Source organism: Microtus ochrogaster, chromosome 16 (genome assembly GCF_000317375.1).
Source record: "Microtus ochrogaster isolate Prairie Vole_2 chromosome 16, MicOch1.0, whole genome shotgun sequence".
NCBI lineage: Eukaryota > Metazoa > Chordata > Mammalia > Rodentia > Cricetidae > Microtus > Microtus ochrogaster.
The window spans coordinates 2269338-2290757 of NC_022018.1; the positions used below are offsets into that span (position 1 = coordinate 2269338).

General features: G+C 42.5%; 1 protein-coding gene across 1 annotated transcript in view; it reads left to right on the forward strand.

The window, feature by feature from the left end:
- Positions 1–8522: 8522 nt before the first annotated feature.
- The window catches only part of Mrc1 (mannose receptor C-type 1), a 90352-nt gene continuing 77454 nt past the window's right edge, over positions 8523–21420 (forward strand). Inside the window, exons 1-2 of the mRNA XM_005354640.2 lie at positions 8523–8685; positions 18918–19319. Coding sequence (XP_005354697.1) covers positions 8625–8685; positions 18918–19319 — 463 coding nt within the window. The 5' untranslated portion in view covers positions 8523–8624. The remainder of the gene's footprint in view (positions 8686–18917; positions 19320–21420) is intronic.

The window sequence follows — 21420 nt, forward strand, 5'->3', positions numbered from 1 at the left end:
CTGTGTGAGACACTTGCTATGTGGAGGACCCAGGCTGTTCGAGACATTTGCTGTGTGTGCAGACATGGGTTGTGTGGAACAAGACTTGTTAGTGAATGCCCCAACAGCTTTTTCTTCCTTATAAACATTAGTAGTATGTTGACTTGGATCTAAAAAAAAAACAAAAATAAACAAAAACAAAACCCAAGAACTTATGTCTAGTTCCCTATGCCCTTAGAGGAACCAATAATTAATAAAAAAGAAAAAGTGTAATCCATGGAACAAAAGTGTTTTTTAAACCATTTTTAAAATCTTTAAATTTTAATTATTTGTTTATTTATTTATAGACAGGACCTAACTGTGTATGGCTTTCCTGGGACTTGTTAGATAGTACAGGCTGTCCTCAAACCAGCATTGATCCTTCTGCCTCTGTCTCACCAGTACTAGGAAGGCTGCAGGTGTGTGCCACCATGCCCGGTTCTTTTTACCTTTTAACCTTTTAATTAAAATCCTATGACTAAGCGACTCTTTTGTTGTGAGGTTTGCTTCATTACAGGAGGGTGTGTTTACTTGTCCTTCAGCTTCCTGGCAGTCTGCTTCCCACCCCTCTTTTCAGCCGTGTAGTCACGTGGTCCAAACAGGGAGGCAGCAAAGTCAGGATGGGAGGAGGTGGAGAAACCAAGGCATAGACACCTGTCCGGCCACCCTCTGAAAATACTCCAGGACCATACAGAAGGCCTCAGTTCATGAACCTGACATCCCACTCCTGTGTGTATGTGTCATGTCAGTCACGTGTGGTGGTCTTGACCTAACAGACAGCTCCCTTTCACACTAAGCCTGGCTCAGTTGCCCTTGGAAATGAAACCAGAGCACTTGTGAGTAATAATTCTAGGAATTTTCTAGACCAATAAAGATTGACTAATTATAATAGCTTATGGGTATATTACTGCGTCTGTCTTAAACATTTTCATCTTTGTTATGTGTACGTATTTATCATATTGATGCAGAATGGCATGCCATACCACGTGTATGAAGATGTGAGGGCAACTTCCAGCGGTTTCTTCTCTCCTTCCATGTTGTGGGTCCTGGGAAACGAACCCAGACCGTCAGCTTAGTGGCCAGCATTATTACCTGATGGGCCATTTCTCCAACCCCATTCCTCTCAAGAGAATTCTTTTTAGATTTTATTTTTAATAGTGCACGTGTGTGTCTGAGTGTGTCTGTGTGCTTATGTCCCCCCACACACGTGTGAGTGCAGTTGCCAGAGGGTTCCAGAAGAGGGTATTAGATTCCCTGCTGCGGAATTACACGTGGTTGTAAGCTGCTGCCTGACACGGCATTGGGACCTGAACACAGGTCCTCTGCAAGGGCCGTATGCACTCTTAGCGACTGAGCCATCTCTTCAGCCCCAGTTCTGAAGATAATATTCTGAAAATTTTATTAGCTCACTCATTCAACTAGTTTGAAAATCTATCATAGGCAGGCGAAATGTTTGTGGTTTGTGTGAACAAACAATCCACATGATCTGGAAAACTACCTCAAAAAGTAGTTTAGCCTTACGTCACAAATTAATTAACGTTAATTTAGGGATAATGTTTGCTATGCATGTATATGAAGTTGGCATTTATAATTATATAAATTTTAATTTTCTAAATTGTGCTTTTATAAAACTTATAATTTTCTTTATATTGAGTTGGGAATATTAATGGATAGTTTTCAGAAATACCTTCTTTTTCAGCACATTTATTTATTTATTTATTTAGACAGGATCTTACTATGTAGCCTATGCTGACCTTAAACTCATGATCTTCTTGACTCAGCATTTTCTATGCTGGGTGATTGCTGGCTTAGATTATCACCACACTTGGCTTATTATTATTTTTACAAGTTCATTTTAGATGCTATAAAGCATCTGTACTATAGGGCATGTGAATGGATAAAATCTATATTCAAATTGTTAAAAATTACAGATAGAGTTATGATGTGGGATTCCCCTCTGTATGCTGTGAATAAAGCATTGGTGAATAAAGAAACTGGCTTGGCCTGATAGGATAGAACAGAGCTATGCTGGGAAAACTAGGCTGAATGCTGGGAGAAGGAAGGCGAGTTTATGGAGAAGCCATGTAGCCCTGCTGGAGCCAGGTGGAACTTTACCCGGTAAGCCATAGCCATGGGCAATACACAGATTACTAAAAATGGTTAAATTAATATGTAAGAGCTAGCCAATAAGAAGCTAGAGCTAATGTGCCAAGCAGTGATTTAATTGATATAGTATCTGTGTGATTATTTCGGGGCTGAGCAGCCAGGAACCAACAAGTGGCTTCCTTTCAACAGAGTTACACATTTGCTCAGTGTCTAAGTAATAATCCAGGATTTTTGTGTCTCAACATCCCACATATAAAAATCAAATGTCACTTTTAGATTAAAAATACATTCTGTAGCTGATTCTTAATATTTCATATATTTCACATATATTTCATAGTTAAATAGCCTTCTAATTACATTACTTGGTAGAGCTGAATGTGTGTATCGCATTCCTGAGGTAGGAAGACCTAATTTAAATGTGGGCAGCACCATTCCATTGGTTGGGGTCCCAGGCTACATTATAAGAAATCTTATGAATAAGAGAGAGAACACCAGTGTTCATCTCTTTCTGCTTCCCGACTGCAGAAGAAATGTGACCAGGTACTTCATGCTCATGCAGTCATGGCTTCTTCATCATGCTGGACTGCACCATCGATCTGTAAGATGAAATTAGCTCTTCTTCCTTAAATGCTTTGTCAGTTATTTTGCCACAAGGATGAGAAGAGCAACTAAGACAAGGGCCTGCCCTTCCAAGCAGCTGGAACCTATCAACATAAAGGCAGGACCCTTCGCTGTATAAGGGCTTTGTCTCTCTGTCTTCAAATGCTCACATGGCCATTAACATCTCAGACAATAAAGCATTTTAACATGAAGGTGTGTGTGTTTTACAGACACAATGCTATTACACACTTGATGATACATATATTCTGCAGTCATGATTCCTGCATACGGGAAAATTAGCAGTCATTTTGTTGTTAAGGTTTGGGAATGAATCTCATTCTGCTTAATACATTACTGAATTAGGTTACCAAAGAATTTGTTGAGCTAATTTTCTGGAAACCATTTCAAAGCAAAGCAGACACCAACTTCACTTTATGTGGAATCCAGTGGGTGTGAGGTGGTTGGTGCTTGAGAAGGTCTGGGAGGAAATGAAAGTTTAGCAATTACCTTGCCAATTACAAACGAGGATTTTTTTTACTGTTAGCTTGAAGAAGGTCTAGTCAAGCAGCCACCATCATTAATACTAGCCACAAAAACAGAACTCAAATAGTTCAAAAATACAAGGAGGATGTCAAAGGTTGGATTTTAAAAATTGTGCTAAAATATATACATAACATAAAATGTATCGCAGTACCATTTTAACCATACAACGGAGAGGTGTTGAGTTTACTTGCAGTGTTGTTCAACTATTAATGACAGTGTTTTCAAGAATCCCATCCTCATCGACTGTTTCTATAAACCCAAAGTTAACTCTTTGTTTTCTCTCACTTCTAGCTTTTCTGCTTCTTAGCAATCTCCATTCTTTCAGTCCCCATGAGTTTTCCTATTTTATGCATCACAAGTAATTGGATTTTTACAATATTTGTCTCTGGATGTCCCAGTTATTTCACTTTAACTGCACGTCTAAAGATTGTCCATAAGGTAGCAGGTATTAGAATTCCTCTCTTGTGGCTGTATAAGGTCCCGTTATATGTATCTAACACGTTTTGTTTATGTATTAATTTTCCTGGTAGACACCTGGGTTACTTCTGTCTTTTGGCTTTTATAAATCATATCGCTATCAACGTTACAAAGATCTGTTTTCAGTTCGTTTATAGATATAATAAAAGTAGAACTGATGAATCAGGACAGTTCTCCATTTCACCCATTCAGCCACTGCCAAGCTGTTTTCCACATGGACTGTTCTGTTTAATTCTCTCATTGAGCAAGGGTCCCAGTTTTGAGTTACCCCGTCCTCAGTAACACTTATGTCTGCTTTTGATAAGAACCATCCTTTTGGAGGAGAGAGGGACCTTGTAGTTTGATTGCACTTCTGTACTGGTTGTTGTGATTGAGCTTCTTCACATATGCTTACTGGCCATGCACAGATTTTCTCTGGAGAAATGTTAGCCCCACTCCAGTGTTCATTCCTACTGTCTGTGTTCTATCCTAAACATTAATCTCTTATCAAATAAATGCTTTGATAATATTTTCTAATAATTGTGGTCTCTCTACTGTTTCTCCCTTCCTCTATTTTTTCTTGTTTTTCTTCTTCTCTGTCCCTCCTTACCTCCAATCCTGTATCCTGTTTTTTCCTTCCTCTCTTTCTTTCCTCCTTCCTTCCCTCCCTCCCTCCTTCCCTCCCTCTATCCCTCCTTTCTTTCTTTCTTTCTTTCTTTCTTTCTTTCTTTCTTTCTTTCTTTCTTTTAATTTTGAGTCAGGGTCTCACTATGTAGCCCAAGACTGTCTTAAACTTACCATCCTCCTGTTTCTGCTTTCCAAGTGCTGGGATTGCAGACAGTTTTCATTGTGTCCAGCTCACTCGTCTGATAGTGTCCTTTGACCACCAAAATTTTAATTTAGAGAAAGTTGTCTATTTTTCTTCTAGGTGTCACAACCAACAAATGATTATCAAATCCAATCTTATAAAGATTTTACTGTGCAGGTCTTTGTTTCATGTGGGGTTTTCTCTGTAAGTATTAAACCAACTGTCATTTTACATGGGGGTATCTAGTTTTCCCAGCATTTCCTATTGAACACACAATTTCTTCCTCATTAAATGGTGTTGGCATCTTTTCAAAAGTCAACTGGCCACACATGTTGGAAATTTTTATATAGGCTCTGTATTCCACTGCCCTATGAATCTATCTTAGGTCAGTACCACCCTGTTAATATTACTGAATTATAGTTTTGCAGTAAATTTAAAGTATGAGTCCTCTAATTTCTTTCAAAATTGTTTTGGCTGTGTGTAATCTTTTAAGAGTTCATGTAGATTTTAGGATAGGGCTTCCTATGTCTGAGTAAAGCACTGTCGGGATTTTGATGAGGATTGCCTGAATCTGATCACCTCTTCAAGTCCTCCCATCCTCTTCACCGTATTTAGTCTTCCATCCCATGGTCTTGGGCCATCTTTCTATTTACTTAGTTCTTTAATTTCTTTCAGCTAGGTCTTATATTTTTCAGGATAATTTTCTTGAGGTTGAATTTACTTCTAAGCATTTTATTCTTTTCTTTGCTGTCTTACTTTTTATTGCTGTGCTGAGAACACCATGAGCAAGGCAAATGTAAAAGTGTTGACTGGTCTTATTGTTTTAGAGATGAGTCCATGACCGTCATGGTGGAGAGCATGGCAGCAGTCAGCCTGGCAGGCATGGCATTGGGGCAGTAGCTGAGAACTTTTATCTGACCCACAGACATGAGGCAGAGAGTGAACCACCCGGGAATGACACAGGCTTTTGAAACTGCAAAGCCTACCCCCAGTGACATATTTCCTCTAATGAGGACACACCTCCTCCAGCAAGGCCACACCTCCTAATCCTTCCCAAACAGTTTCACTAACAGGAGACTAAGCATTCAAATGTATAAGCCCAGGGAGGGAAGCGTTCTCATCAACACCACTCATATTATAGTTGGAATTGTTTCCTTGATTTCCCTTTTGAGCTGTTCATCACAGGAGTATGGAAATATAGTTGATATTTGTCTATTTCTTGCAACTTTGTTGATCTCATTAACTACATTTGATTTTTCTGGAAGGTCTTGAACTTTCTACATATAATGCCATCTACAAATAAAAGTTCCCCTTTTGTTCTCTAACGTAAGTGTTTTAAGTTTCTTACTTAATTCCTCTGACTAGAACCTCTAGTTTAAGGTTGAACAGAATTGTGAAAGCATTTACAAAACACCAGTCATCCCTCCGAGCTCACAGGCTAGTTTTTAGAGGATAAGGTCCTTATTATCCAGGCTGGTTCTAAGAATGCTGGTTTATATAACCTATATATCCATAAAACTGACAGCTGCCTAAGAAATGAGTGATGAGGACTGACAGGTGAGGGATGGATGATGGAAGCCTCCAGAAGTGAAGGGTTGGAATTCAATAATATTCACCAACTTCTTAACCAAGTTCTTACTTGGGTGCTTTATGTTCTTTGAAGAGAGACCCATGGGGAGTGCAAAAGTATTACTTTGAACAGTTCCTGGCATTACAAAGATTATTTTAATGAAAGACCCATGGAAATTCCTACTCCACCGTCACCGAAACCATGGATTTGAGTTGATTTGGTAACTTCGTATAACCTCATAAATCTTTGTTCCAAGAAAAATTCCAATAAAGATTACGAAGACAAATCTTTTGTGGGATAGTGGACTGTAAATCCAAGGGTATTATTACTGACTCTGATTTTTAGTCACACAAATGCATGCATGACATACTTGAATAATAAAACCATGAATATAAGGATGTTCAATTAAATTTTATTTCTCTCTGAAATCAACATAAATCTAAATTATTTGGATGATTTGCATTTAAAAGACCTAAATAATTCAATTAAAACATTATTGTGGGGACTGTAGAGATGACTCACCAGTTAAGAGCACTGGCTACTCTTTCAAAGGTCCTGAGTTCAATTCCCAGCACCAAATGGTGGTTCACAACCATCTGTGATCAGATCTGGTGCCCTCTTTTGGCATGCAGGCAGAATACTATATACATAATAAATAAATCAATCTTTAAAATATTTTTGTGGAGTAGGCATGGTGGGAAATACCTTTAATTCAGCACTCAGGCAGCTGAAACAGGAAGATCAAAGATTCAAGGCCAGTCTGACCTACAAAGCAAAGAGGTGTTTCAGTTTTCTTCTGGTAAGTGAGTTAAGCAATATTCAGAAATAAAACATTTGGGTCTCATCAGTTTTGGAAGAAATTCCTTTGTCAGTTAAATGTTGGCAGAATGAAAATGAGTGGTGGGTCCCCTGTGCCATGTCTTCTCTCAGAATTATCCTAAATTTAAGTTTTATAAAAAGAGGATTGATGAAGGAGATCACAGCTTTTATTGGGAAGCAAAGCGTGCAACTTTGCCCCAGAACTGATGGATCTTACAGTTTTTTTTTTTTTTTGTTTGAAAACAGACTGTTCGTTTAACGTTTCTAAATCTCCAGTCTTTCCAGAAGCTTCATTTTGAACCACTGACATTTCCTGCACTCCAGTTCAGGTCTTTTCCAGCTATCTAATCCTTAGTATCCATTTCAAAATATTCTTTTTTAAAAATATTTATTTATTATGTATACAATATTCTGTCTGTGCGTATGCCTGCAGGCCAGAAGAGGGCACCAGACCCCATTACAGATGGTTGTGAGCCACCATGTGGTTGCCGGGAATTGAACTCAGGACCTTTGGAAGAGCAGACAATGCTCTTAACCTCTGAGCCATCTCTCCAGCCCCCATAATACATGTATGCCTGCAGGCCAGAAGAGGGCACCAGATCTCATTACGGATGGTTGTGAGCCACCATGTGGTTGCTGGGAATTGAACTCAGGACCTTTGGAAGAGCAGGCTCTTAACCACTGAGCCATCTCTCCAGCCCTCTCAAAATATTCTTAACTCTTGTTGTAGTCCTGGGGGAAAAGATCGGTGTTTAGGTCGGTAGGCAAGGTGTTCACTGAACGATCCTATAACAGAATTCCACTCTCATTAAATCAAGCCAGGTTTGCATTTGCCAGTAAGAGGTCCTTCTGTCTTCAAACTCAAGGGGACTGTGGTGGCTGAGTCCAGGCCACAAGCTGATTGCAAAGCTTTTGTCACTGTTTCCTCCGGCTTTCTAGAGAAAGGCTTCTGGAACTTCGTCTCCTGGCCTCACTGAGATCGTATCTTCAAATTAATTTCTTTTTCGTTTTTTTTCTAGCAACAAGAGCCATACCTTTGATCCTTTCTAAGGTGTATGTGTGTAGGGATGTTGGGCCGGGCTGGCGGCAGCGTGTGTGTGGGGGGGGTGGGGGGCTGGGGGGAGGTTCTATGACTGAATGTGGAGGGCCGGGGTGGGGTCGGGGAGGCAGTTTTACACTTTTGGGAAATGCTTCTGTCCTTTCCAGTGTGGTCCCTTTCTGACTTTAGAATTGAGGCTAGGAGCCTCCGCAGCTGCCTCCTGCAGACTTTAATTTCCCCACCCAGGTAATACATACATACACACTTCCCAGCACTTGAGAAACACTCCGCATGCTCAGTTGGGTTGCCTCTCCCTCCCACAGACCAGGCCCAGCTCCTCACTTCTCCCCACATCCTGTGCTCACTCCTCTCCTACACGTGTGCCTCTCTCCCCTTCCCCCTGCGCCTTAGCTTACGAAGCAAAGTTGTAACTTTGAATTCCTGTTTTTCTAACCGCCCCCATGTGACAGGATATCTCTCAATTGGAGGGTTTTCCTAAATTCAGGAGTCCTTTAAAAGGGACAGCTTCCTCTGTCCTCCTCTTCAGCCGGGCAGCTCCCAGACCCTGGACTAGGCAGAGGTGCAACAGGGAGACCTGGCCGTGTTCTTTCTCGTTTCCTCTCCCCTCCCTTCCATCAGTGGAAGACAAGGGTACACACTGGGCCATGAGGCTTCCACTATTCCTGGCTTTTATCTCTGTCATCCCCGTCACCGTTCAGCTATTGGGTAAGTCTGTTTTGAGGTGGGGGCTTTGCACACCTTTTGTCTGGAGTTGATGCTCAGAGACCTGTGCAGTTAGGAAGAGGACTGGAGCACACCGTTCTCGCAGTACCTGTGGTTTTTACCAGACCACAGTCAAGCCTGCATCTGGCCTTGGCCTTGCAGCCAGTGTGGGAGTCAATGGAGAGTCAGGCAATGCTGTCGCCCTCCAGTGCCAGAAGTTGTCTAGGCTGAAACCCCCCTGTCCTCCTGTGGGTATCTCTCGGGTATGGCTATTTCTATCTGATTTGTGCAATGGGTTCTTGTTTCGTGGTCTGCCCTACTTCATTTTATGCCATTGCCATCCATGGCCAGCAATACCCTCCGAGCATCTCTGGCAGGAGAAGGAGAAGTTGCTTCCCTTCATCTGAGAGGTAAAAGGATGAGGAGGGGAAATTGCCCTTGAGGAGGGACTCTGTGATTCTCACACTCGACTTTGTGTGTAAAGATTTTCATTTTTGACTTTTTGATTTAATTAATGTATATGTTTTATATCTCGACCACAACCTTCCCTCCCTCCTCTCCTCCCACTCTCGTCCCCCTCCTCCCTTCTGCCCTCACTCTTCTCCCCTCCTCCATATTCACTCAGAAAGGGATAGACCTTCCCAAATCACACAGACCCAGAAAGAAAAGCATGGTATGTGCTCACTCATAAGTGGATATTAGCTGTAAAATAAAGGACAATCATGCTGCATTCCACAGGCAAAAAGAGGTTAGGTAATAAAGAAGGCCCAGTGGGGTGGGAGGGGGGAAGACACAGGAGTGAAGACATTCAAAATTTTTATTGCTAGAAAGTCCATCCTTATCGGTATCCAAAATTGTTCAGACTGTCTCAGAAGTGGATGTGTTCAGTGCTAAAGTCTGATGGTGGTTGGTGTGTCTGTAGGAACTGATCAGGGCTCGTTAGATGCTCAAAGGCAATGCTAAATCTGTATTTCTCTGAACTCTTAAGCATCAAAATGGAAGAGCCTGGGAGAGTTTCCACTCCCAGATCTATTTTAGCTTCTTATCACCCTTTATTTCCATCAGACAACTAATGCCTGCTGGACACAGCTTGTGCCCTTGGTCTTTGCCCATGTCCTGCTATGAAACCGATGCTGGAATTTCTCTAGGGAGCTGTTTGATAAAGTTTTCCTCAACTTTCTTAAGAATGTTTCTCTTCTTGAGATAGCAGGATGCCTCCCTAATCCCTTTCTCTGTGGGCACAGATATGGGACAGAATGTGAGGTTCTGTGGGTCTTTGGGCACAGATCCGGGGCAGAGTGTAAGGTTCTGTGGGTCTCTGGGCACAGATCCTGGGACAGAGTGTTCTGCAGGTTTCTTTGTGGGCATAGATATGGGAGTATAGAGTGTGAGATCCTGCAGGACTCTCTAGAGAATAAAGAAACCAAACAAAAAGTCCCCATTGAGCTGCTTCCCATTGACTTTAAGCTCCCCATATGTTACAGCAAGGATTATCTAACTCACCCACATGGTTTTATATTATGTAAGAAGTCAAGGGGGCCTGGGAGAGCAAGAGTGGAAAGTGAGTGGCATGCTGGGTTGGCTTCCACCTGCTGAACAGACCTTCTAGGCATTTGCCTGCCCACACCTATCGCCATCTCCAGGAGACATCCTTTCCAAGGTAGCACTTGTGCTAATGACTCATGATGTTGAGGCTTTTCTCTCAAGCCATGACTTCCTCTCGTTTTTGAAGCTTGGGCTTCCCATCATGTGACACCCTGCTTTGCTGTGTCCTGAGATCTGGGAAGGTGCCCTGTTGTTGCAAGCTTCTCTTCCCAGTTCTGCTTACATGGCCTCAGGACGGCAGAACCACTATGATATTATTTATTCATGGGAGGAGGGGTCAGCAAGTACCATGGATCAGCTAGTGTTTTATGTTTTGTGGTCTTCTATGAAAGAAGTTGTTGAGTTTACCAGCACACCATTGTCCATGAGCCAAAGTTACCAAACTATATTTCTCTGTTTAGTCCAAATTCAGTTCCCAATAGCTCTCACGATGTCTCCACTATAATTATAATTGCACAATACGTACTGAGGCTTAAACACTGGCAATAACACTCAAGACAGCAGGCAAGCCAGAAGCAAAGAGGACAAAACATAGCCAGCTTATCAGTGGCATCAACACACAGGTGCAGAAAGTGGTACTGGGGTGGGATGCTCCCTTGGGGAAGAAGAAAATGTTCTGGGTCATGGGGTAGCAAGACGATCATCCTATGGGTCTTGCGAGGTGATGAGGAACTAGGAAAGGGGATCCTGAGAACTCAGGTGTCCTTTAATTGGCTGCCAACTAAGCAAGTTTCCGATCTTACCCTTTGGGACTTAGTGTATTGGTACCACAAGAAAGTAAGACAAACACAGCAAGCGCTTAGGCCAGAGATGGCTCAATAGTAAAGGTGCTTGTGGCTAGGCCTGACAACTTGGATTTGATGCCTGGGATCCACATCGTGGGATGGCTTCTGATCTCCACATCAATTGTATGGCATACTCAACACAGAACTGCAATAAATACAATAAAACTTTTTTGAAATAAACAAATCAACAGTAAAAAGAGGGTGGGGCATGGCTTTACAGCAGAGTGCAAGCCTAGAACCTCCCAGTGAGGGACGGAAAATCACAGGCTCTGGAGTAACACAAAAATACCTGGATCTGGAAGGGAAGCAGCTCGGTTGTGCCTCTGACACGGACATCATGCTAGACCATTTTTCTTCGAGTGTATCCTACTTCAGTTTCTCCATCTAATGTCCAGAAAGGAGTGATGCTAACTGTCATGTTATTGCAGTTTCCGTTCTCCCCGTCGCCCTTGCAATCTTTGATTTCACTTTAAACACATCTCGTGAAGCATGGATGCTTAACTTTATGTATTTCCTCGAGTTCAACATAGAATAAAACCAGCCTCATTCTCCACGTTCCTATTTGTTTGCTACTGTGATCTTTTCCACAGACTCCTCAGACTTCATGTCTGAAAGCCCGTTTTCTCTTATCCTGGGAACAGATACGTAGGTTAGATTGATGTTAGTTAAGCATGATTTTTATTACATTTTAATTTATTGATTATGTCTGTTTGTGTCTGTGTGTGGGCTTGGTCTTGCCACGGCATTCATGTGAAGGTCAGAAGACACTTTAGGATTTGGTTCATTTCTTCTACCCTGAGGGTCCCAGGGATCAAACTCAGGTCCTCAGAATTGGTAGCAAGTGCTTTCACCCACTAAACTATGTAGCCAGTCCCATAACTTTAAATTTTAATTTATAGGTGTTATGTATATAATATATAGGCACACATATAGAATTATAATTTGTACTATAAATAACATTTTATATATGGTTACATACAATATGTGCATTACTATTCATTCATTTATACAGTATACATATAGGGGGCATGTATATACTATACATATAGGTTTATATATATAACCTATATACGACTATATAAAACATAACACACATATGTGTACTAATGTGTACATCTAATGGAGCCAAAACATAACATAGAGCCGGAAGCCATAGTTTCATAGTTTCAGAAAAGAAAGTGACACATGTTTTAGTACCTGAAAAACAACTAGACTTTGAAGAGTAAGTGGGTTTCGGAGGTCAGTGAGCCAGCGACACCTAGCTCCTGAGTATTGCTTTCTGGCATTGAGGCCGAGAGGTGGCATCATTTATCAGCTGGTCTGTTCCAGTCAAGAAAGAAATATGGGATTCTAAAGAACAGTACAGTAAAAGGTGGTCTTAGATATTTGGATTTACATCAACAGTTTTTTCTTTCCAAGAGGGGAGAAGGGAATCAAGATTTACTTTTTCTGAAGGAAGAATGACTCAGGGAGTATTAATCCTATTTCACAGATGACAAGATTGAGGTAGAAAGGAGGAGTTTAACTACGGCAACGCAGGATGTCACAGACCCTCCACAGACCCTGTGGACCACATCACCTCTCCAAACTTCCACTGTCTTTCTGTTCAACTGTCCCTTTGCCAGGCTGCTTCATCAGCTCTTTTGTTGTTTGTTTCCAGTTTCATCCTGTTCTGAGCTGCCTCACACCCCACTCAAGCCTGTTTTCTCCACACTCCTGATAAGGAAGGAGTGTGAGCATTCGTGGAGGCATTCCTGCCTCAGGCACTGTTTTAGGCCCTTCAGATGGTCTCATTTACTTTTGCAGACCCAGGAGGTGCTGTGGTTCACTCTCATTTCAATAGATTGAAAGCACAGAAAACTAAGAGACTTAGCAAAGTCACACAGCAAGTGAACAGTGGACTCTTCATTTTCTACTGACAAAGTGCTAAACTCTGGCTGTTTACTGGGTGATGGATATACAACGTGAATTGGTCAGTATGACTATATGTGGGAAAAAACAGTACACAGAGGCAATTTCTTACCTGCAGGTGTTTGTTGCCCCTAAGCTGGGGATCAGGCTACTGTTGGGAAGCTGGTGGGTTAGGAGACAGTGGAGCCTGAAGGGGCAGCACAGCCTGAAGGGATGGCCTCAGGACACACCTGGAACAATGGATCGATCATAGGGCAGTGGAGCAGCCTCCTTCCGCTATGATGGGACTTCGTAACAGGGAAAGTGTAGAAGTTACCCTTTTAGAGAAAAGAGAAGGGTACTGGAAAATGTCTTGCCTTCTTTCCCCCCCACCCTTTGAATTCAGAATCAATTATGTTACCACAATTACGCCTCTCCAAGTGACCACAGGGAATGAGATGAATTAGTAATCTCTGTGATGTGCTAGTGAATGAATAAAGAATCAAAGAGAAGAATGAAACAAGTTTCCTTTCACCACTGTTGAGCCCCAGTCACCGCCCCTCCCTACTTCCAGCCTGGTGTTTTGTGTAGCTGAGGGGCATGGTAAACATTTCCCGCTGGGTTTTAGTGTTAGGGAGGTGACACACACTGTAGGCTTCATCTTCATTTCCTGAGGGTGACAGACATACTGTCTATCTTGTCTGGAGTCCTGCAGAAGGTGACTGTAGGGATAGTCCAGCCCCTTAGAGGGCATGTTCGCCTCGGGCTAATGTTTACATATAAATCTGGTGCGCATGAGCCCCGCTGCTCTCTTTTTTTGTATCTCCTGCTCATCGCTGGATCCCTGGTGTTGTAAGCTATTCCTTCATTAAAATTTGCTGTTTCATATTAAGCTAGCCTGGTTATTAGGCCGACTACAGGTGACATTGCATAGCTGTGATTTTATTGGGAAGCCATGTCAGGAAACACTACCCAGGCAAATAGGGAAGTGAGATGGGAAGGAGAAGCTTGCAATTATGCCAGTGATCACTGTGAGGAACTCAGATTTGCAGTGGGGGTCTGGGGACACTGCCACAGGACCCCCACTGTCCTGTAGAATTTACAACACCGGGGCTTCTATTCCTCCCCATCAGTCACAGGGGATGTGGATCTGACCTGCCAGATCTGCCCTGTGTACACACCCTAGTCATAAAATGCCCCCAGGCAGAGAGGTAGTCCTGACATTTTGGGATGTGTTCCACTGTGTGGACCATTGCAGAAGTTGAGAAAGAAAGAGAATTCTGACAATACCTATTCCAGAGTCCTTTTCTAGCTTCTTCTAACCCTGCTTCTCTGTCTTCCGGTTTTACTATGTGTGTTAGCGTCATTATTTTACATGACAATAGAGAGAATCTAAAAATGTATTAGGGGAATATAGTGTATTATATTTCTATCCCTGAATACGCTCCCTTTAGGACTACATTTCTTTGCTGGAAGATTTTTACATTTATTCCTTTGTTTAATATTATAGAGTCATTTTAAGACATGCCTACAAGAAAATTCACACCTTATTGGATACTTAGTCTTCTGGCTCACACATGCTTGCCCTGGAATTTAGGTTGAGGTCAGAGGACAACTTGTGGGAACTGATTCTTCCTTTCCATCATGTGGATCCCAGGGATCAAACTCAGTTAGTCAGACTTGGATACAGACAACTTTGCCCGTTTCACTCATCTCTTTGGCCCCTCTTAAGTTGTTATTATTATTGTTTTATCTGAGATATTGGCTTGAAACTTACTGTTGATTTTCAAAATGTATTTTTTACATTTACTTACTTTTGGTCCTTGAAAGGACTACAGCAGCCATGTTTCCTTGGCGTGGGGAAGGAAGGAATGTCTTTGGATTCTTCATACTGTCATTATCACAGCACTCCGCACAGGATACGCTTGCCAAGTATTCATTGAAAAATAGGTGCGAAAGATGAAGATGAAAGGAGAGTCCTGCAATGTTTATAAGTTCCAAGTGTGTAGGTATTAAATAAAATCTTCAGATATCCCCATCCATAGTGAGACTGCAGAGAAATGAACCCTTTTGTCCTTCTGTCTCTATGTGGTGTTTCTGTTACAAAAACATAACTTGTATGGCAAATATTAGAATGTTTACAAATGCTTTCCACCAGTATACTTAGAAACGACAGCGATGCCCTAAGCTGACTTTTGGCCGAGGTCTTAAACATCCTTTTGGTGGAAGATGTATGACTTTGTTCAGCCAGATGCGTTTGACAGGGACAATGGTGAAAGAGAAACTGCACCGGCAATTGGGAGAAGCAAGTGTGTGTTTCTGTCAGCACGCTTTGATAACGAGCGTTTCCTCACATTGTCCAATGGCAGCGACATCCCACTTGCTCCGCTTCTAGCAGCCAAGGAGAAGCACAGGAAACAAGCACAGATAAGTGTGCATTTTAGGAGCAACTCAGCCAGTGCTCTTTGCAGGAGTCAAGTTGCTTATAGATGTGTCGGGGGGGGGGGGATAAGCCTGCAGGGAAAACACGCATGTAAAATAGTTCCTTAATCATGAATCCATTGTTGAGTATAAAACACTTCAGTTATAGCAGTCGTTCGTTAAACTAAGACTTATTGGAAAATTATGTTTCCTGAAGAAAGATGATAGTATTGAACCAGAGAGGCCAGGTCCTTCTCATGGGGTTTATAATATTGCAAAAGCAGACACAGTAAAAATAAGTAAACAAGGTTGGCTGGCCTGCCTGTTATCTCAGTGCTTGGAAGATGGAGGCGGGAGGGTCAGGAGTTCAAGATCTGCCTCTGTGCCATAGAGAATTCAAGGCTAGCCTGTGTCAAAAATCCCCAACCCCCACAAAGCTCACAAATAAAAGGAGAGCATATACTGCAAGAAGGTTGTGGGTACCCTAAAGAAAAGAGAGGGGTACAATGAGCAGAGGTGGCCAGCTCATGGAGGGACTGACACTTGAGCTGGGACTCTGAAGTGGCTAAAATAGCAACCAGCCAGGAGTGTTGAGTAACAGCAAGGCTCAGCGCTGGCGGTGGTAAGTGTCGGTGAGGAGCCGTGGGCCGAATGATGAGGAGCAAGGACTGTCAGGGCTGGACGGCTCCCTGTTCAGAGATCTGCTTTGTGAAAGTCAGGTGCTTTCCTCTTGGGCTCAGTGGCTCCAGACCTGAAGGGATTCTGCCCTTAGAAAATCAACCTTGGTTGCAAGCCCCGTCTTTAAACACTAAGCCATCCCCTTTTGTTGGGTGATGGTGGTTCATGCCACTTGGAAGGCAGAGACAGGTGCATCTCTGTGAGTTTGAGGCCAGTCTGTCTGGTCTACAAAGTGAGTTTCAGGACAGACTCTAAACCTACAGAGAAACCTTGTCTCAAAAAAAACCAAAAAAAAAAAAAAAAAGTAAGAAACCCAGCTTTTTAATTAGAAACAAAGTTTTCTCCCAAGACCTTAAGACAGAAAAGAAACAAAACCCATTGTCTAAACCAAGAAATACTCCACCAGAATAATGCATGGAGGGAGCTCCACCAATGAGACAGCAGGAATAGACAGAATCCCACTCTTCCACGTCGTTCAGTGGATTCAACAAGCGTTATGTGGGAGAAGGCTTTGCTGTATAGAGACATGTCAGTGTCCTCTCGTCAAAGGAATCTGGGTCACCAGAAGTCCTCTGCCTCCATGATTCCTCTTCAGAAAGAGCCGAGAGTGGAGCAGGACCATGATGGTGACAGTGACATCAGAGAGATGAGAACAGAGGAGGGAATGGATGTTGTGCTTCTCCCTCACCTTCTCTACAGATTGCACACAGAATTGGGAGGGGTGGACGTGGGAGAGAGGAAGGAAGAGAAAGGGAAGGAGGGGGAGGAGGAGAGGGAAAGAGAGCTGGGAAACTAGGGTGACTAGTGGATTTAGGCTTGTGAATCTGGGTGCATGATGAAGCATTGAGAAAGAAAATGCTGGATGTTGGTTCCTGCCTCGGATGTTTTTTTTTTTCTTTCCCTTTCCCAACTTGGCATAGACTAGAATTATTTGGAAAGAGGAACCTCATTTGAGGAACTACCCCCATCAGATTGCCAGTAGGCAAGTCTGTAAGGCATTTTCTTGATTAATGGTTGGTATAAAAAAGCCCAGATCACTGGGGTTATTTTGACCCTGAGCAGGTGGCATTGGCTGTATAAAGCATGCTGAGCAAGTTAGTAAGCATTGTTTCTCTTCTCTGGTTCCTGCCTTGACTTCCCCAGATGATGGAGTGTGACTCAAGAGTTGTAAGCTGAGATGAACTCTTTCCTCACCAAGCTGCTTTTGGTGATGATGTTTTACACAGCTATGGAAACCTAACTAGAGAGTTCACAAAAACACTACTGTAACTGGAGTGAGATTCAGGTGAACTACAGATGAAAATCGGGTACATGAAAGTAAAACTCTCTGAAGGGAGGCCATGCTCCTTGTACAGACTTTCCTGTCCTTCCCCATCAGTGCATGACTGTCTCCTGGTTTGTTTTTTCTCTGAATAAGGGGTTTTAAAAAGGCCAGGCAGTAGTCAAACCAGAATGACTGAAATCTGGAGTGTAAGATCGGTGTGTGGTTACTGCTGAGATTATACTGAGAGCAGCTCAGAGCAGTGGAGGGCAAGACCAGCTAGGAAAACACGAGGGAAGAGCTAAGCTAATGATGGTACATTCGCAGTCTGCTTTAAATGGGAGGAGGTTGACTAGCATTTGTGTATGCTAAATGCTCTTAGTAGTTTTTTAAAAAATGTTTTATTTTCTTGTTTTCTGTGTTTTACCATGAGCAAAGCATCCTACTTTTTAAAAGTTTTAGTTTTGTTGAGGAAGAAAGTAACTTACCTTGTCGCACTAACTCGTGGGCAGCAACAAAGTGGAGTCAGGTGTGGGAAGGAGTTCAATTAACAGGTGACTTAGGTGTGGTGTGTATAAGGGACAGTTGTCGACTCCAGAGAAGCAAATGGTAGCCGATGTTCTAGATCTGTGTTTTACGGAGTTTGACATATTTATAACATACAGCACATACAGCATTTATGACATAAAGCACATGTAACATATTTCTAATATATAACATATTGATGACATGTAGCACCCCAGAAGAGAGTGGCAAGAATTAGGAATATGGATGAGAAGAGGCAAGGAGTCTTCTCCAGTGTGGGCATGGGGAGAGGAGCAAGTGAGCCAGGAGACAATGGCCTTTTGAGGCCATGATTCATTATGGGCTTTTAGTAGAAAGTCCGAGACTTGACCTCAGAGTGTAGGTGATGCCAACTACACTGGGGAGTTGAGAACAGGAAACAGAATTGCTACTTGAAAATCATCTGGAAATAGGGAGGGACTCTTCCGATTGCTGCTGTTCCTACTCCCTCTCCCTCCTTCCCTCCTCCCCGCTTCAGCCCCAGAACGGTTTGGTTAAGACTAAATAACTGAGATCATTTTTTTTTTTTCAGATTCTCAGAAACCCAACTTTACCAGCTTATTTGGAAAAACACTGTCCAAAGTAGATAGAAGAAATTTAGGAAAATGTTACAAGGAGTGGTTAGTGTATATTTCTGTCAAATATCAATCTTTTATTTTTTCCTTGGATAGTCTTTAAAAGTAAATAGAAAAGAAACACCTTGACATGAATTCATACAGAAGGAAATTCATGCTTACCAATTCTTTTTTCTTGATTTTTTTTCCACCAAAGGAAGTCCCATTTGACCACAGATCAGCTATGGAGGATGAGCCAAAGCTACCCAAACTCATTTCCTACCAGGTCCCTCCTCAAGTCTGTCTGTCCGGCTTCCAGGGGGGGGAGAGAAGCATCCCGAGACAGTTACCTCCGCCAGTTTCCCTGGAACTATACTTCTGTAGGGAAACAGAAGTCTGGGAACTTTTGTCTTAAAATATTGCCCTCATTATGTGAACATACTTAATCATCGTGTTTTCCTTCATTTCTCTGAACAGACACGAGGCAATTTTTGATCTACAATGAAGACCACAAGCGCTGTGTGGAGGCTCTCAGTGCCAGCTCGGTGCAGACCTCAAGCTGCAACCCAGAAGCCGAGTCCCAGAAATTCCGCTGGGTGTCGGAATCACAGATTATGAGTGTCTCTTTCAAATTATGCTTGGGCGTGTCTTCAAAAACCGACTGGGCCTCAGTCACTCTGTATGCCTGCGACTCGAAAAGCGAATTTCAGAAATGGGAGTGCAAGAACGACACGCTGTTTGGACTCAAGGGCACAGAGTTATATTTTAATTATGGCAACAGGCAAGAAAAGAACATCAAACTTTACAAGGGTTCCGGTTTGTGGAGCAGATGGAAGGTGCACGGAACCACAGATGATTTGTGCTCAAGGGGTTATGAAGGTAAGAGCTCAGAGGGCGTCATCCTTATGTCAGCTGGCTTTCTGTCTCCTTGGGTGATGCTGAAGGAAATAAGTGTGCCCTACTGTGGCCTGTACAAGAAACAGTAAGTCATCACTGTGAGTTTTTGAATTATTCTGTGATCTAGATGGACTTGAAGGTGAATAAGTGTGAGAAAATGTCCTTAATAATCATTACTTATTGGTAATTCATAGGAAATATGACTTTGAGTGCCTTTATATTACCTACTTTTAAGCAATGTGTTATAGTTTTCAGAAGTAGTTCATTGTGGTCTTTGACCCAAACCTTCTGTTTGACATTGAGGCTGTCCCGTTAGCTCTAATGAGGCTTTTCCTTACCTCCAGGGTAAGGTTAGGATCTCTCTGGAAAAATGATCGCAAGGACATTCTTTACTTCAGATCACCTGAAATGAAACTCTGAGTGTTTCTGATTATTTTGTCACGCTGTGGTATTTGGAGACAATAATCATTCTGGATTATTCAAGCTGAGGAACTGGCTCATGGATTAGTGGGCATATCTAGTCACCCGCCTTAGATAAAGACACCATGAGCAGGGAGGGCAATTTCTTTATTTGAAGTGAATTCCTTGAGCCATCAAAGGGGAAAGATACTCAGAATTTTTAGTCTCCCCTTGTCTTAGTCAAATTTCATTCACTTTGAATCAGACAGCAAATCAAGACAATTCAAAAGAGCCTCGAACCTTTTACAAAGGCTTCTCTTTTGAGCCAGATGAGGCCACAGCCCCATTTCACATGTGGATATTTGGCTAGTATGAGGCATTATCTTGAACAACTTCAAGGTTGGAGGAAGAACAGGCCTTTGGGGACAGGAGAAACTTATTCCTAAATGACTTTTCTGCTGGGGCTGTGGAGACGGGTTGGCCCTCGCTTATCACAGTAATACAGCCCAGGAACCCAATTCCCTGTAAAGAGTTTATTTGTCTGCTTTCTGTCCATCTAAAGAGAAGAGGAGAGGAGAAATTGAAGTCATTGAGGGTGGAGTTCAGAAAAGAGCTATGTCCAGACATTTATTGAACGTGATATAAACTTAGAAATTCCAAAAGAGGCAAGCCAAGCAATGCCACCTTCCAGGGGAAACACAACAGAAAACTCAAAGGGCAAGATAAGCTTGCTCAGACTTGATTGTGTCAAATTCAAAAAGGGGCCGATTGTCAAGTTGAGGAATTCAATTCGAGGATAATACTGTTAGAGTTCACCTCTTTGAACTTATCTGTTTCCTTCTTTTCTCACAGCCCTGGGGGTTAAATCTAAGGCTGCACACATTCTGGGCATGCGCTCTCCCGCTGAGCTCTGCTTTCAGTTTTTCAGTTCTCCCCTCCTGCCCCGAGACAGGGTTTCTCTGTGGCTTCGGTGCCTGTCTTGGAACTAGCTCTTGTAGACCAGGCTGGCCTCGAACTCACAGTGATTTGCCTGCCTCTGCCTCCTGAGCGATGGGATTAAAGGTGTGCACCACCATTGCCTGGCTGCTTTTAGTTCTTTTAGGCTTTGCTTTTTATTTAGAGGTAGGGTCTCACTGGTTGCCTAGGCTGGCCTTGAATGTGGTCTGTAGGGTCTCACTGGTTGCCTAGGCTGGCCTTGAATGTGGTCTGTAGCCCAGGGAACATTAAACTTAAGGTCTTCTTGCCTCAATCTCCTGAGTAGCCGGGATGACAGGCCTGTACCACCAAGCCTATTTATTTTAAAATACAGTAGTCTGTCACAATCTTTCTGTTCTGTCATTTGCTTTGAGGGAAATGTGCATAATACTTAGGGTAGCGATCATCACATTAATGTGTTTAAGAAACATCTGGTAAGATTGTTTAAATGTACAGCTTGCAAGCTCGATCCTCACCCAGATTCTAGGTTAGTACACAAGGATGACACAGGAGTCTTTGAATTATTTTAATGAAGAATTGCGTGATAGTTTTGTAGATGGCCCACCAGCTACCTTTTGCCAACACTTTGATGACCTTTCAACATATAAAATAATCTTGCTAAAGAGCCCAGACCCTCAAAATTACTTTAATTTGGAAACAATTAAATTGTGTGTATATATATGTGTGTGTGTGAGAGAGAGAGAGAGAG